Source organism: Varanus komodoensis, unplaced genomic scaffold, assembly GCF_004798865.1.
Source record: "Varanus komodoensis strain SLA01 unplaced genomic scaffold, ASM479886v1 scaffold68, whole genome shotgun sequence".
In the NCBI taxonomy this organism is placed as follows: Eukaryota; Metazoa; Chordata; class Lepidosauria; order Squamata; family Varanidae; genus Varanus; species Varanus komodoensis.
Window position 1 is genome coordinate 1,814,718 of NW_025336321.1, and position 23,899 is coordinate 1,838,616.

At 40.5% G+C, this 23,899-nt stretch overlaps 1 protein-coding gene across 1 annotated transcript in view; it reads right to left on the minus strand.

The window, feature by feature from the left end:
- Positions 1 to 18,698, minus strand: part of SKAP2 (src kinase associated phosphoprotein 2) — a 59,374-nt gene extending 40,676 nt beyond the window's left edge. The window contains exons 1-6 of the mRNA XM_044450729.1: positions 18,677 to 18,698; positions 17,826 to 17,903; positions 16,158 to 16,241; positions 7,087 to 7,211; positions 6,106 to 6,169; positions 5,579 to 5,692 (exon numbers count right to left, since the gene is read on the minus strand). Of these exons, the coding sequence (XP_044306664.1) occupies positions 5,579 to 5,692; positions 6,106 to 6,169; positions 7,087 to 7,211; positions 16,158 to 16,241; positions 17,826 to 17,903; positions 18,677 to 18,698 (487 nt within the window). The remainder of the gene's footprint in view (positions 1 to 5,578; positions 5,693 to 6,105; positions 6,170 to 7,086; positions 7,212 to 16,157; positions 16,242 to 17,825; positions 17,904 to 18,676) is intronic.
- Between the last annotated feature and the right edge of the window lie 5,201 nt (positions 18,699 to 23,899).

A 23,899-nucleotide genomic window follows, 5' to 3' on the forward strand; every position in this document is an offset into this window, starting at 1 on the left:
TATTTCTTTCTGAAGAATTCTCTTAAAAGTGAAAGCTGTACCCCCCAATATGCAAATACCAGTGTCAAATGGTAGAGGGAAAAGTGTCCAAAAGGCTTTAAAATTACACAAAGCTAAGCTGCCCTCCAATCTCCGGCTCTCTCCTGCACCGCTCAGGTAACCACATGGTGCCCATATGGTTGCTGCCCTCCATGCCAAGAGGTGAGAAGCCAGTTTCCTGAAGGAGCAACACTGTTTTGGGAAGGAGCTGCTGTATCATGAGCTCCTCTCACATGATCTGGAAGGGAGCAGGATGTGGCAGCTCCCACACTGCAAAACCAGAGCAAGGAAGGAGGGGCCAACTGTTCAGACAAGGCTATCCATGCACAATCTGTAGATGCAAAGAGCCTTATTCTGACAATGCAATGAATGCATGGAGCTTGGAAATGAATGTGCTGCACGCACATACACCCCTCCTGCTTTCTTTGTATGCAGCTATGACATTAAACAGGGATCATGTGAGACTCACATTTTGGGTATGGGGTGGACACAAACAGAATCTATATTTAGACTTCTTTAAATTATTAAATTAATATTTAGGCAAAATGACACTGCATGCAATGGAAGGTTGTTCAATGTGGCTTCCAAAAGGACAGACTTTAAAAGTAACCCATCATGTTTTAGTTCACTGAGGAACTGCATTGGTGACTTGATGTATTTCTTGTTCGGAATATTATGGGCAGAGGCAAAGGAAAATCAGGCTACAAAGGTTTTGTGGATGTTACAAAAAACACAAGCAATGCAGTTGACTGTATCACTGGTTACGCAAAAGCTGCTGTTTTGAAGGGTGAGTCTGCCATTGCATCTGTTGGAAGCAAGATGCCAAACACGCTTATGGGCTGAAGCTCCAAATGTCACAGGTTTTATTACATTTGTGACTGATACCAAAGTCCAATTATTGCTGACATTTGGGGTTTGGGGCTGAAATCTTGCAAAGGTTAGTACGAACAGTGAAGTAATATTCCCTGGGAACATTTCTTAAAAAGAAAACTAGAGGAGACTCCTCCAGGCATAGAGTGGATTAGAGTGGCCAAGCTATATATTACTTAGGAAAACCCAGGACAAAAGTGATCTGATATAATCCATGACAAATGGTACAATTACTGTATTATTTGAGCAAGTGATTGAAAATATACATTTTGGGAAACTGGTGAGTCTTGAAAAGAACACTGTGGGCAGTGAAATAAACTTTTATGATGTGTTTACAGAAGATATATTTTATGCACACCGAGAGGCTTGAGTGTATCGGGTGCATATTTCTTTCTCTGAAAGGCAGAACCCTCCACCACCCCACTCACTATGTGGGATATCACAAACTGCTTCTGAACCTAACTAGCTCTGTCGTGTGGCTTGGAGGGGGAGACTGCAGACTGGGGAGCAGGGCAGATTGACTAGACATGGCCAATGCTCCTTCAAGTGTTTGGAATTAGCTGTGCAGTTCTTTGGATGGGGAACAAATCTAGTTCCAGAACTCTTCAAAGTGCTGAAACAGAAATAACAACATGGAACCAATTTGCTTCAAATATTCAGTGATTACTCTGAAGCCTTGCAGAATGAGATCCCAGGAAGCTCTAAGCTAAGTTCCAGACATGAAATGAAATGTGAAGTCCTGAACGTTCACTCCAAATTTCTTGCTGTTGTCACGATCTTCACTATGATGTGTGGGTTTTAGATTGCTTTTCGTGCAATCCTTACACTCCAGCCTATATTTATTACCCCCCGCCCCTTACCCTTAAAGAACCTCATCACTTGTTTTATTGTAAATTAATCTTGAATTTCCTTGTAGTTTGCACAGATGCAACTCAAGTTGACTGCAAATGTTATCAACTCTCTGAAAGAACCAAATACCTGGCTACAAAACCTGGCCTGACCTGAAAAGGGACACTGTATGCTTGCTGGCTGCTCTCTACAATTCAAGGCAAAGCTTAGAGTAGGCCACAAGCCACATGCTTGAGAGGTTAGTGTGTGAGAGCAAGGGAACTCTGGAATGCCAGTCTGGCTGAGCAGCAAATGCAATCCACAATCCTGGGCTGGTTCCAGATGAGACATTTATGGCACCATCACCCAGACTCAAATGTTTGGGGATCCAAATGTTGTTGGGGTTTACGTGTGACCCTTGTGTGTGCATGTGTGTGTGTGTTTACCTCTTGCCCCATCTTTTTCTTCAATGGAGAAAACCACCAGGGAGGAAAGGCACAACAGCTGCACAGTGCTTTCTGACTGCCCCACCATAATCCCTCTGGCTGGAAGTACCCCTGGTGCTGGTGAGGATGGTAACAGTTAACGGCAATTGCTCTGCCCCATCCTGCCACCTCTAAAGGAATTTTTAAGCAAGCGAGTGAGCGCACATTCCCAGAAGGGGGCCTGGGAAATATACACAAATCTAATAATTGGGAAGAAAATAAACAAAAGCCTGTGCCCATTTAAGGGTAGCGTAGTGAATAGAAGGGAAATTTGTGCACCTGAAGTAATGGGGTAGTAGTCACTGCAGCTGCACAGAATTCCCCTCTATTAACTTTCCAGCCATTAATTTTGTGTCTATTTCCAAGTCCAAAAGAAAAACAAAAGTGGATTGCCAGGGAACCACAGTAACCACAGCAATAAGTGCTTGAAAAGGAGACTTGAGGAAGTGGGAGTTAATATCTCCTCTTTCAGGAACAGCTGGAGACTCAGGGGAGTATTGAAAAAGTGGAGGACAACGAGAACTGTCAGTTTAAAATGTAAAAGCAAGAGTAGATTCTATAAGTGTGATGCTATAATCACTACCTTTTGGTACCTACTTTTGATGCCCCCACCACACATTTTTCAAGTGACAGCTAGGAAATTGACCGCTTGCAGTCTCACCCATCAGTTTGTTACCTACTCCTCTTCCTTTTGAAGTCTGGGACTTCCAAGACCTCTGACATGGCAACACATACAGGCAAGTGCACAGTTGTGCACCAGTGACAATAACAACACATTTATAAAATAACAAGTTGTGCTATTTTCTGGGACCCCAACTGTGCCTTTGCAAAGCTCCTAAAAACAGTTTTCAAAATGACAGCAAACAGAAAGGAGTAGTTATCAGAGTTGGGAGAAAAAGACTGGTGTTGCCACAAAGGACACTGGAATGCCAACTGGGGGAATACAGAGGCCGGTGGGGAAGAACAACGCACAGCAATCCCAAAAGTCTGTTGGGTTAGTATGGACTGCTCCATGAACAAGCCACACTATGTATTTTATTCACAGTGCAGGCTCAGGAGTCATGAAAATGTGTCCATGAAAAGTTTGATCTGGAAGCCCCATAAATGGTAAAAGAAATCAAGAGATTGGTTCCACTATTTAGTGAATAGTCCCACACTTTACAAGACTCAGAATACAGTCCTTCTAAGTGAGAGGAAGCTTTCCCTGAGTACCATGGAAAGTGCTCCCCGGTACTTCTGAAAGCTACTGCAAACTCAAAGTGCAGAGAAACTATGCCTTGAAGCAGGCTAGCAGACTGGTCTTATTTCTCAGTCTCAAATTGTTCCACTCTGTCTGGAAAAAAGATATCTCTACGTTGCTGCTTGGTGCTATAAGAATGAAACTATATCTGTAAAACGTAGCAGTGCTTGAAGCTTAATCTGTACAGCAGCTCTCTTTGGTGCTGAGTTCCTATATTTCAAACTGGGCTGAAATATCCCCACACCTTATTTCTGGAGTGTTTCTGGAGACTAGCTCGGAAGGTATTTACTCTCACCAAGAGTTGACAGAGATGCGTTATTTTGCCATGTTTAAGACAAGAGAGAGATGACACTCACAGGATGCTCATTATATCTGTGCTAGACCTCAGTGAACCTGCCAGTGCTGTTTTTGTTTGTGATTGGTTAACAGGTGGCAGCTAGTAAAGTTCAATATATGGCATACTGGTCAGAATAAAGGGCTATAAGGAAGAATAGAACCATATGTTGTAGATTGATCCTAGCGAGGCAGATGCAGGATTCCATCAACTAAGAAAGTGCAAGATGTGAAGATGTTTGGAGCGCTAAGTGACAGGCCAAGCATGCTGGTAATGGTACTGAAGACAGTACTGGAAAGATGTAAGATAAGCTGAAGAGCCACAATATTAAGACAAGGGAATGCAAGTCTTTACACTAGAGAGCAAGTCAGAAGGACTAGCTTCTGTGCAATTCCAGAACAAAGCCTTGTGGATCCTTAAAAACTAACAAATACATTATGGCAGAAGTCAGCTTTCTCCCCATCTAATATCCTCCAGCTGAGGTAGTTGTAGTCTGGGGGGACCAGGTTGCAGGAAGGCTCACACACTTTCATGGACTAGCAGGTCTGAAAACTTTTAGTTGCGAGTGATCTCAGCTGCTCAGTGGTTTCCATTGCTCTGGAAGAGGGCAAAAACTCTGCTTTCACAAGCACCATTGAATCTCCAATTCTATAATCTCTTCTAGGGGTTAGTTATATATACACACCAATTGACTGCAGTGTTTAATGACCACAGAATTACACTTGACAGAATAGTCAAAAAAGCACTAAAGCTATCTGTCCAAACAAAATGTGTCCCCTCCCTCCATTTCTTCCCTTTCCTTTTGTTTGAATTTAATATGAACTATATTATTTTCTGAAGAAAAACATATGAATGTTTGGGTAGTTTATACTGCCTTCTAGTTGATAACATAATCTGCCTCTAGAATGCAACTTGATGTACCTAAAATGCCACTCTTGCATGTTGAGTAGAAGCATTGCAGTTCTCTGAATTTAAGATCCCATTTTTATATAGCAGCAAGGGGGAAATCTGTGATTACACACTCTTACAAACTGCCTTTCTTACATTTTCTTCTCACTGTAATGAACTTTATCTCTACATGTCAAAAGGCCTTTTGTTCTCTTTATGAGATTTACATCTGGTTGTCAAGATGTAGAAAAAGTTGACCATTACTGAAAATTCCAGAGTAGGAAAGCATAATATAATTGCATTCATGCTGGAGAAGAAAGTGAAGACAAGCCCCACAGTGTTTTTACTTACTGCTTATCACCTGAGCCTCTTTAAAAAAAGGTCATGCCATGTTTTTTCAGTAATTATACGTATGATTATGTGTTTAGGAAACAAAAAGCCTGAGGAATATGTGGTTGATGATAATGACACAGTGAGAGAGAAAAGTGAATGAGTGCATTGGTGGGACAAAGCTGTAAGGTCCATCAATTTTTTAATTAAAAAATTATATAGCCCAGATGATGCTAATGAGGCAATTATCCCAAGAGATCTTTTTGTCAATTCTTGCCTAATGCCAATGCCTTTATTAGCCAAAATTTAATAGTTCTTTCTTAAACCTGGTTTAAAATATTACTATTATTACTTCTTCTTTAACTGTCTAGTATCAATCATAGAAGACTAAGTGGAGCTAAAGCAGACACACTATGGTTCACCCTAGAACACACACTTCTGAAAGAGGTCCCATGCTCAGGTCTCCTACATCCAAGTCCTATTGTCTTACTGTATTTTGGTCACAAGCGTCTGCTGACCCTCCAGACCTACATAAGTTTTCTAAACTATGCAAACCCTCAATACCTGGAAGTTCTTCATAAATATCATCCTCTGTTGGTCCTTGTGGAGAAGGCATGCCACTTGCACCAATGTCATCATATTCTTCATCGTCTACTGGAATAATTTCAGATCCTGGATCTGTTAAGTAGAATGCAAGAAAAGCTAAAGAACAGGTACCCATCCAACAGCCAAAGCCATGTCGTGGCTTGCCTTACATAAGGAACTCTCGGGGCGGGGAGGGGGGAATACATTCAATAATTAAAAAATCAAGCAGCCAATGCCTTTGTTCTCAGTATATCACTTAGAAACTCCCCTGAAATGCACACATTCTTCCTGTCTGTTATCCAGCGAGCACTTCTGCAACACAACTGAGTGCGATGGGATTTACTCCCAAGCATGCAGGGGATTCCTTAACCAAACACATAATACGTGAAAACAGGAAATGCCTTCTTAAAAAAAAAGAGGAGTCATAAAGAGAAATCTGTTAAAAAGCAATAAAACTTTGATTTTCAGCATGCATTACAAGCAATACTTTTAATCAACTTGCATACCTTGTAGCACTGATCTGAGCTTCTGTACCCATTCCCTGGCTTCTTTCGGAGTTGCGGCTGTAAACTGTTCAGAAACTTGATTTTACTAAGAGTAATCATATGCATAAAATATAGCCAGCATCGTCTTAGTGATGAAAAGAAACTAACATTCTTGTCACTTCTTCAAGGCACCATTAGTAATTCTTTACATGTCTTCTGGTACTTTTTCTTGCAAGGATGCTTCTTATAATGTACAGTTAATTTTGACAAATTTACGTAATTGAAGTAGAGGATGATGGATTTGGAACTCTGATCAGCAGCTGGCAGCTGTGTAGGAAAAAAAAGCTGCTTCTCTTCATCAATGTCAAAAGCAGGACTGATGAACAAAATTCGCCCTTGACAATTAGAAGACACCCATGAATTTCTTTAGACTGCTGGGTACCGTTTTCTTAAAAATGTTCTTGTCAGATTCCAACACAGTACCTGACAACTTAATTAACTGGCTTTCAACTGCAATCTCAGATATTTAAAACTTATTAAACTTACATTCTAGTTTGATGCCAACCTGATAGATCTTGAATTGCATAGCTGATGTGTGTGCCGTTAACTCTGATTTCCCTCCCAAACCTCTAAGCAATACAATACATATTTAACATTCAGGTTAAAAAAGGAAAAAAGAACAAAGAATATCTAAATTCAATTATTTTACAGTATTATTCAGCAGAGAAATCAGGAAGACCTATTAGATAATAGATATTTAAATAAAAGCAGTGAAAGGGGCCAACAGATAAAAATGACATATTGGTTGTTCTTATCCAAAGAGATAGCATTAGAACTTAATCTTTAAAAAATGCTATTATATGAATGTATAGGGTAAGCAAATAAAGAGTTTTCTTCTTCTTGAACATGTCAGAGGTTGTTTTATTGAAATGTTAATGTCTCCATAACTGGAACAGTAACAGTTTTATCAATTTAATTTCAAGACGACATAAAAAGTCCAACCTGATAAATGCGTTTATCAGGAGCAGCAATTTCAAAACAGCAATCTTTCTTTCCATCCTTCCGAAGGGTATTATTCATTCTGACGGTGTAGCCATCTATAGCAAATTCACCTTTCTGTTGTTTGTCTGTCGTAGATAAAAAGCAAAGATAGAACTTCATTTGCAATGCTGAATGTGAATGGTCCAGCAGGTTATCATTTATTCAGATTTTTTTTCCATTTCATGAATATTCGAAAGAATGGGTTCGGTATTATTAGCTGAACTGTTTGGATTATGCTTGGAGGATAAAATTCTCCTTTAGAAACAAGGTACAAACAAAGTAGAATTCTTATGAAGTCTGCCTCTAGAATCCCATAGGACAATGCTTACAGATGGTCTTATTTAATGAGAAATGAATGCAATGACTCCTGTACCTGAGGGAGAACCAAGAACTGGAACCTGGAACTTGCAAGACTAGTTCCCCATAAATCAGTGTCTCTTTCTGGTTCAGTAAGCAGTAGGAAAACTTGCCCAGTGAAGAAGAACCTGCTGATCTCCCTGCCGCATCTGCCCCACTATCACATGCCATAAAGTAAACTTCAGATGGCTTTTAGCAGCTTTTGTAACAGGTAGTCTTCACCTAGTGACTGCAATGGTAGAATCCAGAGAAACTGTGGCTTCTGGAATTTTAAGTTTATTATGACACATGCTCAGACAAACTGAAACACAGTAAATGAAGCATTTTGGAAACGGTGTCAAAAGGTATCTTATTGCCCACCATGGGAATAGAAGGCTGGATTAGACAGGTCTTTTGTATGATCTACCAGGGCTCTTATGTCTCTGTAGAACAAATGGCCAATTTGTCCGAAACCCTCTCACAGCCTTCTTAAGATACTAATTGATGGTCTGCTAAAAGGGGGATACATTAAAAGGTGTCAAAGAGAACAATCCCATGACCTTCCAACATTGCCAGCCACCTCTTCCGTGCTTTACCTAGATGGCCAAAAAGAACTATCACTATCACAATTATCATCATCTTGCATTTAGATTGCAAGGAGATATACAGATTTGATATATATTAGATATTCTATATAATAGAATATATATTATCTTGCGAGGAACCCAAGGTGGCTTACGTATTTCCTCTCCACATAACAACCTCACAGCGGTGGAGTTCACTGCCATGTCTCATGCCAGGCACAGAACATTGTTCCTGTACATGACAACCCATCATAGGAACTACCCACGGGGGGTTGCTGTGTTAGGTGAACCAGGACTGCCCCCACACACTTATTTGGGGGCAACCTGCAACCCTGAGAACCCAGAGCTTGTTCAACCCACAAGGGGGAATCATGTTATGCAAACTCCAGGGACTGTTTCCATTGTGGTTTGTGTGAAGAGGCAACAATCCCATGGGGATTTTGGTTTTTGGCACCAGAAATGTATGCCTGTGTGTCATATTTTTAGTGTTGTTGTTGATCTTGCAGAGTTAGACAAGTGCTCTCTTTTGCCTTTCTGATATATGCAGTCTTGCTTGGTCTATTGTCAGGTACAGCTGTCAAAAAGGAACAGAGTAATGAGGTGAGACTGAGTATAACCTACCTTGTGAACAGTCAGCTCCTGTCAAGTACCTAGCTGTGCAACACATAGGAAAACCCCTGCAGATTTAAGTGCACCGAAAGAGGGTGGGTGGCAGGTGCCTATGGCTGGAGCACCAACATCAGGGAAGACAGAGGTGGAAGGAGGTCTTCGTAGAATACAGAAGGCCCACAGGTAAAAGCAAAGTGAGGAATAAGCAAGGTTAGATACCATCAAGGCATGGGCAGAGGTGAAGGCTGAGCCAGGAAAAAGAGAGGCTCTCACACACAACAGGTCATGGCAAGCTCAACAAGGCATGGCAAGAAAGAGCATGATCAGATATCAACAAGTTATGGCAGGGCCAAAAGGGAAAACAGCCAGTAAAAAACAATGTTCAGATACCGACAAGGCGTGGCAGAACCAGACAAAAAGGTAACATCCAGAGGCAACAACCATGAGGTCAGATACCAGCAAGGCAAAGGAACAAGACAAGATCAGAGAGGACAAGGAAAAGGTAGCTGTCCAGCAGGGCCAGGCTGAGAGCTCTAGTAATTAAATCTTGCATGGACATTTCTGTAGTTTTATTGACCCCCAGGGCAAAGCAATTTTCTACACTGCATTCAGAACCCAGATTACAGATGTAGGACAATCAAAAGAACCATAGCAGCTCATCTGAAAGATTCATCTGGTCCAGTCTCTCTCTCTCTCTCTCTCTCTCTCTCTCTCTCTCTCTCTCTCTCTCTAGTTCTATGACGTAAAGTCCAGGCAAGTATCAAGGGCAGGCATGGCTGAGCACCTGCCAAGGGCCCATGCATGAGCAAAGGTTCTCTGGCAAGCGGCTGATCTTCACCCTTGTAAGCTGCTTGTTCACCTGCTACTCACTTCAGCCCAGACATGGTCATGAGAAGATGGAGCAGGTGCCACTGCCTTCTTCAGCATGGCTCTTTGCTCTCAAGCAAGCAAGATCTAGCAGTGGTGAGAAAGAGGAACAGCAGCAGCCAGGGATCATGGCGCTGTGGAAAGGGGCTTCTTGAGGGTGCTATGCGTGAAGGTCCTCCAAACATGAAGCCAGCACTGCTGAAGAGGATTATCTTCCATTTTTACTCTCCAAGAACTGGCAGACAAAGGCAATGTTCCTTTAGACTTAACAACCAGTAGCATGAAGCTTGTACCACTCAGCAAGAGTGTGGTGCCTGTATATAATGAATATCCTTTTTGGCTGAATGTCAAGCATCACAAGGACAGGCTCTCAAGCCATGAGGCAGTGCCACAAGGACAGGCTTCCAGGCCATGGGATGTGTTGGGTAAGCTGGATCTCAGAAGGAGTGACCTAATGACCTGGCCTAGCCGGCATGAACGAGATAAGAATGAATGATGTATAAAAAATACCTGAATTCATGGTCAGGCATATCCTGAATGCTTTCTAAGCATAACATATTCTTTCTAAGCATGCTGTATGTCTGTATGAATTCAAAGCCAGGGCACGCTCCCCTCTGGCAGTACATGTTAAATCCCAGCAAAAGTTTGCAAACTTTTCAATTTGGAAGACAAGCCTTTCCTCTTTGAGATGTACTGCTCCCCAGGATTAGCTGGTATAAAATGTCAACTGGGAGCTGTGTCACAGCTTCCTATCCTGATGATGGGCTGAAAACCTTCCTTTACCAAGGCAATCATTAGAATTTTAATTCTTGAATTGACACCGCTCAGTGCTCTCTGCCTTTGGGGATACTTTGATTTTCTAGCTGGTCCAGAAAGGGGAGATATTAAGAAGAGCCAGTATCATGGTTTGACAGCTGTCAGATCTGAGAGCTATCCAAAAATCCAGACAAGGACACTGCACAGCATGCAGTAAATGCGGCCACATTGAATTCTATCCCATTCTGCAACCTGAGGTATGTGGGGGTAAGTGTCTGGGAAATTTCTTTTTTCCCCCCTTGAGGACAAGAAAATACATTCAGATGGGCAGTAAGTGAGGGAAATATATGCAGATTTTATGGCTGGGAAGTAAATGAAAGTGAAGAGGTCATGGTTGGAGCAGGGATACAGGAAACAAGGCAGGTTGTGCCACAAGGGACCCTAGGATGCTAGATGGAGATCCAAGAGGGAAGGGCAGGGAATCTGACCCAAATTGAGCTCCGTTGTTTGTTTGTTGGAGGCCTGGTGAACAATGCAGTGTGTGTAGCTTATTAGCAGGGTGGATTTCCATGTTGTGCAAACTTACCCAGTATACTATGTATTTTGCAACTATACAGCCTTGTACATAGGCCTACAAAAATGTTGTACTCAGGAAGAAAGAAAATATTCTGAATAAAGCCATGTTGTGCCATTCATTAAATGCTGTATTAACTTCAGATGATCTCTGTCATGACAGTACAATTAAAACTATTCCTTTGCACACAAGCTTTCACAAGAACTAATATGAAGTGTCAAATCCACAAGATCTTCGTTTTAAGTATCTCTGCATTGTTCCTTAATGGTTGTGTTTTACCTGTGGTCTCTGTCTCTGCTACATTTTTGTCTTCCTGATATTTACTGATCTAGAAAGAGATGCCTATTTATCACACCCACCATGCAAGACAGGGCCTTCTCACTGGCTACACAAGTACAGTGGAGCTCCTTGCTCTGTGAAAAGTGCATGGCTCTCACTCTGGATGCCTTTCACCACTTTGTAAAGGCATTTTTATTCTGGTTGGCTTTTGTTTTGCTAAGTGCTTGATATTTTATGTGAAGGTTGTGTTTTATCTGTGACCTCTGAACTAGTGAATGTATTGACGTATAGGATCTAGTCAATTTGCACACTGAAATAAACATCATGAATAACAACTTTAAATAGGTTAACTGGGTCCTTTTTAAAATGCTAAATTCGCTCCAGCCAAATCATTTTATTTTTGTTCACTTAGGATCTCAGGAAAGGCATGAAAGCAGAATACCATCATTTATTATTTTCTTGAATCTGAGAAGCAACAACAACATGTAGACTGACAAAAATTGTTTAAGTAAAGAACCACCAGACCAGTCAGTTAAGATAAGAGTAGGCAGATTCATTCAAAGTTGGCACCTTGGAATGTTTGTGAGCAACCATTTCCTTTACTTATTACCGCTGCACATGATTAAAAGCTTTCTTCCTGCCCACGAGTTATTTTACAATAATTTCTACATAGCTGCACATCACAGCTGGAACACAAAGAATTACACAGTGGCTGGAGTATTCAAACAGGACTGGTCAAAAACATTCACATTCATAAACTCTCTGAATCTTAAAATATGCTTCTCTTTAAGCAGCTGTAATGATAATGTTACGTGCTCACCACTTCCCCTCATGGTGAGAAATGTCAAGGTAGCACCAGGAGGTTTGGCTTCCTTTGGAGAAAGATCACCTGAGGATTATGACATTTTGTAATATGTAATTTACGTAAGTGAGGCAATCAGCATACACCCTTCAGCCAGGCACCATTTCTGCTACCCCGCATCAGATTTCCAAAGTTCGACACCTTATACCTCCCAACTTGCTTTCATTCTTCCGCTAACTCGGTTTCCCTCTGTCTGTTCCCAGCTGCTATTTCTTCATACACGCAGCACTTATAAAGGCCCCCTCTCCTGAGCTAGTGGGGGACCTGCACAATTCCTAGCAGCTTCTACCATTCAAAGCATTCGAGAGAGATTTCTAACTGTTTCCTAACCATTTGCTCCATTGAGAAAACATCTAGCAGTCATTCTGGGCCATTAAAACAAGATGTATGGCCAGCCAGTAGCCATAATAATAATTACTTGTAAACAAGGGAATAAACTCTCACTAGCAACATTCTTACAATGGCCCTGGAAAACAGATTTCACAAGCATGCTGCCATTCTAATAAAGCACAGTGAAACCCCGGTAAAGATTCATTTTCAAGCTGCAAGTAGTTCCAGTCCAGTGGAGATTCTACTAGAAGTGTGGAAAGCAGTTAATTTTCCATAGAAGGAAGTTTGCGTATACAGATGCTATTCTACCTTAAGGAGAATTCCTATGATTTAAACATTAATCAAATTTCATTTGCTGCCTCTAAATGTAGCCCCCAAATGAATTCTAACAGGCAGTGATGTATCTTACCAACAGAGCATTCCACACGCCACAACCTCAGGACACCTGCATTAATTTCTACAGCTGATATTGCATGGAACCTTCCTCTGCTCTTCATACTCCATTAGCCCCAACATCCTCTGATGGTAGCAGTTGCCCCACATTCCAGCGGTGGTCTGGTATATTCCTCACCCATCATTTCACTGGCTTGAGAGGCTGTGCAAAGGATGGATGAAAAACCCACTGCTGGGCCATCGTTCTTTGACCAAGTTTTCCAAAGAATGAGCTCAAACTTGCTCTTCAACTTTTCACTGCCGCTCCCATGCCAGTTGCTATTCCTTACAGAATCATACAGCTGGAAAGGGCCTATCAGGCCCTCAGGTCCAACCTCCTGCTCAATGGAGGAATCAAGTCATCCATCCGGATTTCAACCCAACCTGATCCTGCTTAGCTTCCAAGATTAGGCAGGATCAGGCACTTCAGGCTATAACAAAGCTCCTCCCCTCCCCCAAAGCGACTACAGGTACCCATCTAGGCCTGGACCCAGGAGGAAGAAGAAAAAGAGTCAGAAAACACTGTTGTGGGTTTCCACAAAGCAGCATCACAGCATTTGCACAGACGGTGTCCTCAGTCTGCCTTCTAACTTAAGAACTCAGAAGTACTTTCAGGCTAGAACGCAACAGGAAGTGGGGTGGGGGGATCTGCATATATGGGACACTCTCCATCACCCTGTATGTTAACACAGACCAGATCAGAGCTGTGAAAGTTTCTGATATGTCTCACTTATTCTTTAGAAGACAGAGACACTAGAAAGGAGACTAAGCATACTATATGAGCTGAGCTCATTACAGGAAACATGAGCCTGGTTGTCTGGAGTTTACTGTTGAGCACTAGTAACCTTTTACGACTATTAAAAGTTTAAAGGAAGGAAATCTCCCAATTTCACAGCTCAAAAGGGAAAATCTGAACATGGATCTTCCACATCCAAACTGCTTCTTGTACAGTGGTCTCCCACTATCAAAGCTACCTGAGGGGAAACTGAAAACCATAAGAACATAAGAAGAGCTGTGTTGAATCAGATCAAGGGTCCATCAAGCCCAGCAGTCTGTTTACACAATAGCTAATCAACTGCCCACACAATCCCACATGCTGCAATATTCTTACGTGCATAAGCAACAGCACCCACTGCCCAAGTTCCCCAGCAATTCCAAAACCATGTTCACTCTTAAAATCTCTGCTTTGGATGCACAGCAATTTCTGAAAAGTGGATCTCAGGAAAACCCAGAAAACCCTTCCCAAGCTTTCACTGAAGGTCCACTCACTCATGTGAGTCTTCTGAACTGTTCTAAAACTACCAGGCTTCTCTAGCCTGAAGCTGCTTTCCAGATGTGTGGGCCAGGCTGGCAAGGAATTATGGGAGTTGCATGCAGTTCAACACATCCGGAGGGCACCTGGTTGGGAAAGGTTGTACTACACCATCCCTTTACACCGGCCATTGCTTCAGCCTCACATCTGATCTCAGCTTACCGCAAAGCAACCAGAACGAAGAGGCATAATCTATAGATCAGGACTGCACTATTGAGGGTATTTAAAAACGTGTGTCGGTATTTAAAAACAGATTTCCTTATCTTCACCTGTTGGCTATTGTTTTCCAAATCTATAATGCTCTGTTCAGACAGCACTTCTACAGTTAGTGCTACTGCAGTCCACCAAGCTTTCCTTAGCTAAAGGATGTTTGCAAACACACACTCTGGTATTTCCTGGATGAAACTTCGTACGCGAGACACAAACAGAGCAATGGGAAAATAAACAGCTTGGGCACAGGAGTGAATGACATTTAGGATTAACATGTATTATTTTTCCACTGCTTTGTAAAGAAATCCAAAACACAGTTTTTCAAAACCTAATTAATACCGCACACACTTTTCTTACATATGGTATTTATTAGGTTTCAGGTTTGTCTACAAAGCAGTATAAAAATCAAAGATGCATGCATATGCAAATATGTGCATGAACATACACATTTGCAACAGAACTCCCATTTGCTCTGTACTGGCATATAAAAAAGAAGTACCTTTCTTACCCTCAGTTTGACTGTTATGTGCAAAAGTGTCCCAACTCAGACTTTTCTATTAAGTAGTAGACAAAGTATATTTCAGCCTTCTCTCTGGTAGTGCTTTTGGTTCAGTGTTCAATTCCCCCATCTCACCAACAATGTAAATGCATAGTAAATTGTGAGCAGGTAATTTGCAATGCTTTGTATGAAGTTTTTAGATGGCACAAAGAACAAGGTAAGAGCTCCAATTTACCATCATCACACTCTCTGGAGCACTGCTGGAGCCTTAAACCTTCTCTTAAGGGATTATTTTTAAAATAATCTTGTTCTGTTATCTTGTTTTTTTCCCAAATATGTCCTTGTAGAATGTCCCTGGGTCCTGGCTGGAAACACATGCTCTCCCCATAAGGTGGCTAAGGATCTTAAAAGTGAAGATCCTGCTGCCTGGAACCCCATGTTCAACTCCCAAGTAACTCTGTAGCCTCTGTTAGTTTCATCTCTGTTGTACTGAAAATGCTGAAAGAGGTGAAAGTGCAGTTTCTGAGTCTATTGGTAATTTTTAGCATGTGCCAAAAAAACTGGTGAAGCCAACTAGCCCAATACAGAAGTGGTGGCAGCAGGCAAAAATGGAACAGGAAATGACTCCCTGTTCCCATTCTTAATTATTGGAAGGTGAAGGAGGACTGAATGGGAAGTGAAGGACCTGGAGAACGCCAGGGAAAGCACCCACTGTGCCCCCTTGTGGAAATTGTCACCATGCTTGGTAGCATATACAGTTTAATTGCTTCCAGTTTTTAAACCATTGTAAGCCAGCCAATTTTCCTCTAAGTTCTCTGAAGTTTGGAAAGCTAGCACCCCTCAGCCAAGAGATCTTTCCTATTAAATTTCAGAGTTGTAGGGGAAATCACCCTGATTTTCCAAGGAATAGAATTTTGGCCTTCAGCATGAAATGAAGCACCTTCAGAACTCCTGAGCAGTACAGACCTACTCTTAGAACATCTCAAGAATTCAGGGTTGTCATTAGTTCCAGTTGGAACTAAATGGAGACAAGATAAAAGCAAGCAGGCACAAAACACCAAAACCACTGTTTGGATGTGGGGGACAGAGGAAAAAGAAATTCTGATGAAACCATGTCAGAATAAGGCTAAGTCAATGCTGAAAACTGATCAAAGTTCACTAAGTGCTATATGAAATTCCAAGGAAAAAATAGAGAAGACAGCATACAGCAGAGAGGGAATATTTATCACCTGGAAGCAGACCGAACATTTTATGAAAGCCAGGGAAATAGCATGTAAATCAGTATGCCTCAAAATAGAGTGATTCTTGATGACTGCCTGCAAACAGTCATCTTTTAAAGTGAATTTACTGGATTCTAAGATAAACAGCCAAGTTTACTATACCTTTTTCACTTCCATAATAGTAGAAGGCTGAGCGATTCAGAGCGCACCAACGTTTCTGCCATTCAAAACCAAGAAAGCTGTGGTCTGCAATTAACACAATTAATATTAATTGGAGTACCCATTCATAATTTAAAATGAAGCAATGAAACAATCAGCATAAACTATAGGTTATAGTTTTTACTATATTTTGTGGTTAGCCAATTTGACATTCTAGGAAAGATGGAATATGTATTTTAGATAAATACAATTCTATACTATTTTGTGATCTGCAGTAATGCAATGCAGGTAGGAAGTAAAATATATGATTTACCTAAGTAATTTCCTTATCTTGGAAGCATTAGGAAGCAGTGAATGTTGGTTATAATGGATCAGAGATATATAAGCTGGTACATTTCAGCTATTTCAGAATACAAAACCCACAAGTCCTGACATTAGCCATGCTGACTTGAGCTTATGACAAAGCCCTTGAGCAAAGCCCAAAACCTTTGGAAGGTACTACATTTCCTACCCCTACAGTAGACAGTCAGTAATTGGAATGTTATACAAATGTACAGAGCACTTGCCTAGTCTAGACTTGTCTTCAAATTCTAAATGATTACCATAACAGGCCAAAGAAAAGCTGACGGGAGATTGTGTCTGTTTTTCAACTTTTCACACAATCCATAACACTTTCAACTACATTCCTATAAACTTTTCCTGTCTGTTGCACATGAGTCCTGCTGGATCTTGCTTCACATATATCTAATATGATAATAGGCAGAGGGACTGGAATTGTTTCTTTAAAAAGTATGAAATGTGAGGATGCCAGACATGCAAGCTTGCAGATATTCAAATTCTTTCCAAATGAATTTTGGCTCTGCGATTTGTGGAGTATTCCAAAACCACAAGTACCAGAAACCATTCTCTCTCAGGAATGACATGCTGGATTCCAAGTCTCTAGAATTGTGTATGACCTTCCTTCCACCACAAGGAAATGGCTGCTAATAGCACCTGCTGCATTTTGAAGTTAGTACTCTTGCAATTGTGAATGTATTTCTTGGGGTTCTCTCTTTGAACCATCTCTATAATCTGAGGCTCAGGTGGCCTAAATGGCATGGGGTACCTTCAAAAATTTCTATCTGAGGCCCAGCTATGTCCTTATCTGGAGAGAGATAACTTAGTTCTACTAATTTGTGCTCTGGTAATCACTAAATTTATAGATTACTGCAATGCACTCTATGTGGAGCTACCCTTGAAGATGGTTAGGAAGCTGTGGTTTGTGCAAAATATGGTAAGCCAGATTAATAACCGGGACCATTAGTTCCGAACAAATAAAACCAGTTCTAGCCCGCTTACACTGGCTGCCTATATGTTTCTAAGTCCAATTCAAGTTGCTGATTTTAAAGCCTTAGGCCATTTGGGATTACAATACTTTCAGGGTGCCTCTCCCAATCTCAATCTGGCCAGACGTTATGGTTCAGCCATTAATCAAGACATTTTAGGAGTTCTTTTTGGTACTCTCAAAGCCAGGTTCTTTTAAATATACTCCAAAAGGAGCAAGTCTTTGCATTATACCTTGGTTTACTCTTTTGATTATGTCTTACCATGCCACCCACAGGGAGTTTTTCCACATTTGTGCTATCAAAGACAACAAATAAGGTACAATTTGGGTTGTCCAAGTCAAGTTACCTTTTCTGCGCTTTTCCAGGTATCCAGATTTTAAAACAAACTGAAGATCTTGTGCTGCAACTGGAGGAAATTGATTTCCTACATGAAAGTGAGAGAGGGAGGGAGAGAAGGAGAGAGAGAGAAGTAAATATATCATTTTTCTAAAGCACTGGTAAATAATTACCTAATGAACAGAAGTATACCAATTATTACTGTATGTTCAGTATACTGGAACATACAAATAGATTACTTGAATACAAATTAATTACAAGCTAAATACAAAATTGTCAAATATATTAAATCTGATTTTACACTGAGGTTAATCATTTCTTTTTGCTGGTGCATTTACAACCATGTAAAGAACATTTTGACTATTCACCCTATAGAATATGGAAAATTAATCAAAGCAGCGCACCTGCATTTGCAGTTAAACCAGTGTGACATGCTTTCCAGAATACAGCATTTCATTCCTCTGCTTGGTTCTCTCCCCAGTCCATGTTCCACACAGCATATGTGATTCTTGCTGTAGTGAGCTAAAGTCATCCCTGTTCCCCCAGACACACACTGGATCTCTTTCTATAATCAAACACTTCCAATTTAAAATTCAGCACTTCCACCCTGCCTCAACTCTGGCTTACAGTTGGTGAGCATCAGTACTCTGTTTTAAAAACCATCTGGTCTTCTTGATGCAGAGAAATAATGTTCAAAATCTTTATATACTGTTCACACAAAATAATTATTTTTCACAGTTTTCAATGGGAGGAAATTTGTAAAACAAACAATCAAACAAACAAACCTGAAATGCACCACAAAGAATAGAACAGAATTGAACAGAGCCATGGGAAAGGAAGAGAAACAGTAAACAAACATACTTTCTTCCATCACTCCTGGCATACTGGCATAAACCCAGCAGCATTCTAGTATTTTTCAGGCATTCAGGATAGGGGAAGATCCAACATCAGACCTTCCCCTATCACAGAGGTATGATTGTAGTGTTAATTAATTGCCTGAGATTTCTTTAAATCACAAGCGCTTTAAACTATAATCTACTGAAGCTTTGTTTCACCAGTAACATTGATTATACCTCAAAAATATGTATATTATAAATAAATATATCTTAAAATTTAAGCTTACATAAATTTTCAATTATCATTATTATCTTATTGTGAATTATTTGTTTCTTTATCTGTATGCAAAATCCCCTTTCTTATAAGCATACTCCAGATTCCCTGATCTCATGACAGGTGATTTGATCATAGATGGTGCCTGTATCCCAGTGGCCACAGGTGTGCCTATGGAAAGCACTATGGCCAAAGATCAACCTCCAGTAGTAGGAGATTGTACGGTCAGCAATGGCCTTGAGTCAGTTGGATCCAACATTCCTTCTTTCCCCTAAGCCCTATGGCACAGGTACTTTTCACCCCATGGAAAATAGCAGTAGGGAACAGAATCACCAGTGAAAGAAAAAAAAGGGGTGGGGGGGGTAAGTCAGCCCTGTCTGGCCTAAGTTACTTTGCTTCCTCCCCATCTGGTTAAGAAGGCTCTGTGTACCACAGTTTGATGGATACCTGGAACTTGTCCATTCAAGCCACCATGATTTATCAGTAACTGAAGTGAGCAAGGACTCTGATGCATGTTTTGAATTTTTAGGCTTTACAGCCTTATACTGGTTGCATGTTTGCTACACTTCAACAAATACAGCAAATAATTAAACAGTAATTAATTTTCTCCCTTTTCTTCCCATATGTTCTTTTTCCAATATCACAGTCATTAACAGAAGCAATGCAAGGATCAGATGGAGTGCAACTGCAAAGCAGGCAATTACCCAACTGTCAGCAAATTACAATGATCACCAAGAGCTCTTGGCATCAAAGTTTGGGTTGGCACTGGGCAACATGAATCATCATTTCTCAGCATGACACCATCGGCAATCATGTCATTCACAGCATCGTCTGCAGGCCTTTTGGTTATTGGGAGAAAAAATGCATCATTAACATGGAGAAGCTTCTGGGCTCCACAGAGTTTCTGCACAAGCCAGTCAGATCATCTGGTAAAGTAAGTAAAGGCTGAACAATCTGTTTAAATGAATCCCCCTGGCTTTCTTGTTTCCAGGGGTGCCACAGCAGTGCTGCTGCTGCTGCAGACTGTCCACACATTCAGAATGGCACTCCTAGAATATGTTATCTTTCATTTCCTCTCTCTTCTCCCCAAATGCCTAAACAGTAAAAACTACCTATTTGCTATGAGGTATGTCTAAAGTCCTGTCAGCAAACCCACAATTATTTCTATACATTAAAATGAATAAAAGTAGCCACTCCATAACAGACATTGTCTGAGCAGCTCACAAACATTAAAAGACAGTACAGAACCAATTAAAAGTATTCTAGAACAGTACACACAGTAAAAAGTGTCAGACTGCAGAGCAAAATCTAAAATAAAACGTGTTTGTTTGTTTTTTAAATAAAAAGGTCATAATCTGGTGCACAGAAGACCACAGGTTAAAATAAACTTAGTTATAAATAAAGCAGTCCCACATAAATGAATGAGACGTAAGGTAGTTGTAAGGTATATTTTAAGTAAGACCAAGACTGGATCCAAACAACAAAGATGGCACAGCATATGCCCTACTGGGAGGCTGTTTTGTTACTGGGATGCCACCACTAAAAAGATGCTGTCCTTACTGATCATTAGCCTCACCCCATTTGGTAGAAGCACTCTGATCAGGGCTTCAGAAGAAGTTCTTAATGTCTGGTAGGGGTGTGTGTGTGTGTGTGTGTGTGTGTGTGTGTGTCTGTCTCTCTCTCTCTCTCTCTCTCTCTCTCTCTCTCTCTCTCTATATATATATATATATATATATATATATATATGAATGAGAGAATGCAATCTTCAGAATAAACTGGTGCCATTTAGGGTTTCTGAGTTAAATTTGGTACTTTCCACCGGGTCTAGAAAGAGACCCAAGACGGAAGGGGACAATGTTGTTTCAGCTAACACAGCACAGATGTAATGTTGTCAAAATGCCCTATTCTCGCTAATAGTATTATTCTGTTCCATACCAGCCTTCTTGAAGATGTTCTGGACTTTAACCCCATCAGGCCCAGCCAGCATGGCCAATTCACAGGAATGCTGGGAGTTATAACCCAAAACTTCTGGAGGGCACCAGATTGAGGATGGCGATTTTCAATTAACTAAAGTTTCTTAACCATTTTAAAGGCAGCCCCATACATAACATATTGCAATAAACTTAATTATGATGTAGCAAAATCTTCTTGCTTAGTACTGCTAATTTTGGAAGACAGCCTAAGCTTAACCTTTCTGGGTTTCATTTAGGTATTAAAAAAAAACACATTTTTTTAAAAAAAGTCTCTGGTGTACATACACGGATAGGTTTGTTCACTTCCCACTATTCAGTCATGGTCCTAAATGCAGTTTCAGTGTTAATTTGAGTAAATGTTTGAGCTTGGCCACCACAGTTTCACCCACAGTTCAATAACCAACATATCATTCACATTTTTTTAAAAAAATCCCCATGTATTTTTATAGACAAATAAAGGGAGATTTTATTCATTTTAAATATCCCATATTTATTCTTTTTTTTCTTTCCCATATAAAGGATAGAAAAAAACTTAGTAAATTTAGGATAACATCACCTCAACAATAAGTAAAACTCTCTCAGGTAATGGAAAAGAGTGCCTGTAAAAATCATATCTAAACAGAAAAATGTGGAAAATAGGTGGATATTGTCAGCATGCCAAAAAAAGCAGGAAGTTAAACAGCCTACAAGGTCTGCAGTATGTTCAGAATACGCATGTATGAAAAGCTGTGCATTTGTTACCAGAAGACAAGCAAAAAACCTGCAACTTAAGAACACTGAATTTTCCTTTCACGTTAGTGGTAGCTTAAGACTTCAAAGTCTGCTGTAGAAACCTGAATACATTTAAATTTGATTGGAAACTCAACACAAGGATTAAGAAGAGGCTTTTGATAGCCTTCACCAACTTGATGCCTTCTAGATGTGATGGACTACAGTTCCCATCATGCCCACCCAGCATGAACATTCTGTCTTGGAATTCTAGCAGATGTGGTAGCACACATTTTTATGATACCAGTTTGGGGAAGGTTGCAATATGCCCATTATTGGAGTAGCAATTAGCTGACTTGCATGGCTAACTGAACATGGTTAGAAAGTATCTATCTCCCTCTCCCCCATCCTATTCCACAGCAAACCCCCCCATTCCAGTGTCCTATGTAACCTGGAAGTGTCAACAGGTTATGAACCTTCAGGAAGACACCAGCATCATTCCTGGTGCATTGATTCAATGCACTGCAAACGTCAGCTTCATCCATCAGATCAGTATAAACTCCATTTACAGCTCAGCTGCAAATAACTACCTAGGGATTAAGACTGTATATGAGATTAGTGCTTGTTCAATAGCATCATGGGTGCTCCAAGGATAAGAAATATAGACTTACAATGCTTGCTACAAAAAAGAAAAGAAAGGAAAAGAAAAATGATTATGTATTTTCGGAATGTTAAAATTCTTCCTCACAGCTTGCACCTACGGCTCAAAGCCAAGCAATAAAACTGGATAACTACTGAAGAATTTATGACAAATATTTTCCCCATTCAGTACAGTCTGAAGAGCTCTATCCAGTGTAAAAGCCACCATGAGGGAGAAAAACATGAAGATTGTATGGTAAAGTATTTAAAACAGAGATTCCTGACTTCGCTAGAACAATGCTCTTGGAGCTTGGATGTTTCAGGGGCAGGGAGGGTAAGCTCCCATCAGCTCAGTACTGAGATGGATTCCAATAGCAACCATATTACAGAGACACAAACACACACATTTATCTGTATGTGCAAGATGATGCTTTTGTAGCTTATATATATATATAGATTACAGATCAATAGATAGATTTTCTGGAAGAAAGCTTCACAAGCAAAAGCTTTAAGTGGGCATTATGAGAGGTCTTGGCAACTGACAAATATTACACTTTTTCTTGAGAAGCACTGAACAATCTGTTTGTTTTGCTGTGACCTAAAAATAAACATTTGCCTCCATCCTCTTACTTCCCATTCCCAGAAAAGATGTGATGAAATGTTAGCCTGCTTGTTTACTTGGATCAAACTCACTCCAGAGTTGGTTGGGAGTACACTGAAATCAAGTAGAATACAAAAGAACGTTCTACCTTTCATTTGAAAAAGTTAAGCAGACTGTTGAACTAGAAGAGTTCCCCTGCCTCTTCCACAAATATATCCAGTTGTCTGGTTTAACCATAGATGCTATAAAGCAGATTATTATACTATTAACTAAACCCTGTTTAAAAGCCGTCACAAATGCTGAATTAACATAAAGTGCATAGCTTTGGAAGGATGTAGGTTGATTACTCCTTCGAGGAACAGATGGAACTCTTCAACAAAGTACAGAACTACTCTCAAGACACTTCTGATTTGAGACCAGATTTTTGGCTCAGGAAGCTACTGAAAGAGAAACATATGTATGAACTATCTGGACTCTAACAGCTCACCACTGAGAACAAGTGATAATATTACCAGTTCCACTGGAAACATCTGCTGTATTGGGAAGAGGGGGAAAGGGTAAAAAACACTGCAGGAGCTCAAAAAGAGAAGCCCTCTGAATTTTAGCATCATCACAGATGCAAGGTATTTTCACATATGGCACTGACTGCTTTTGAATACTCTGCTTTTTCAGTCTATTCTGAAATTTTTGTTTTGTTCTTACTTTAAGTGGAAAATATTTTTACTGATGCTAAATTAGTAATTTAAAAGCACAAATGTTTAGTTAGCTAAGAATGGTCCTAGTTTTTAAACCAAATAATTCAAATGCAAAGGCAATAACTGTCTAGGTCTGAGATGACTTCAGCCTATGACTGAGTCCCACCGTTCCATAAGGGTGGTGCTCTGATACAGGAGCACAAAGCACGTTTCCTCTTCACACTAGATCAGATGAAAGCAAGTAAGCTGTCCTGCATCACATCTGAACTGAAGCTAAGCAAGAACTTTTCACCTCTTTCAATTTTGCAATTTCTGTAGAAGACTTTCACATGTGGATCTAGTTGATTTGCACATCACC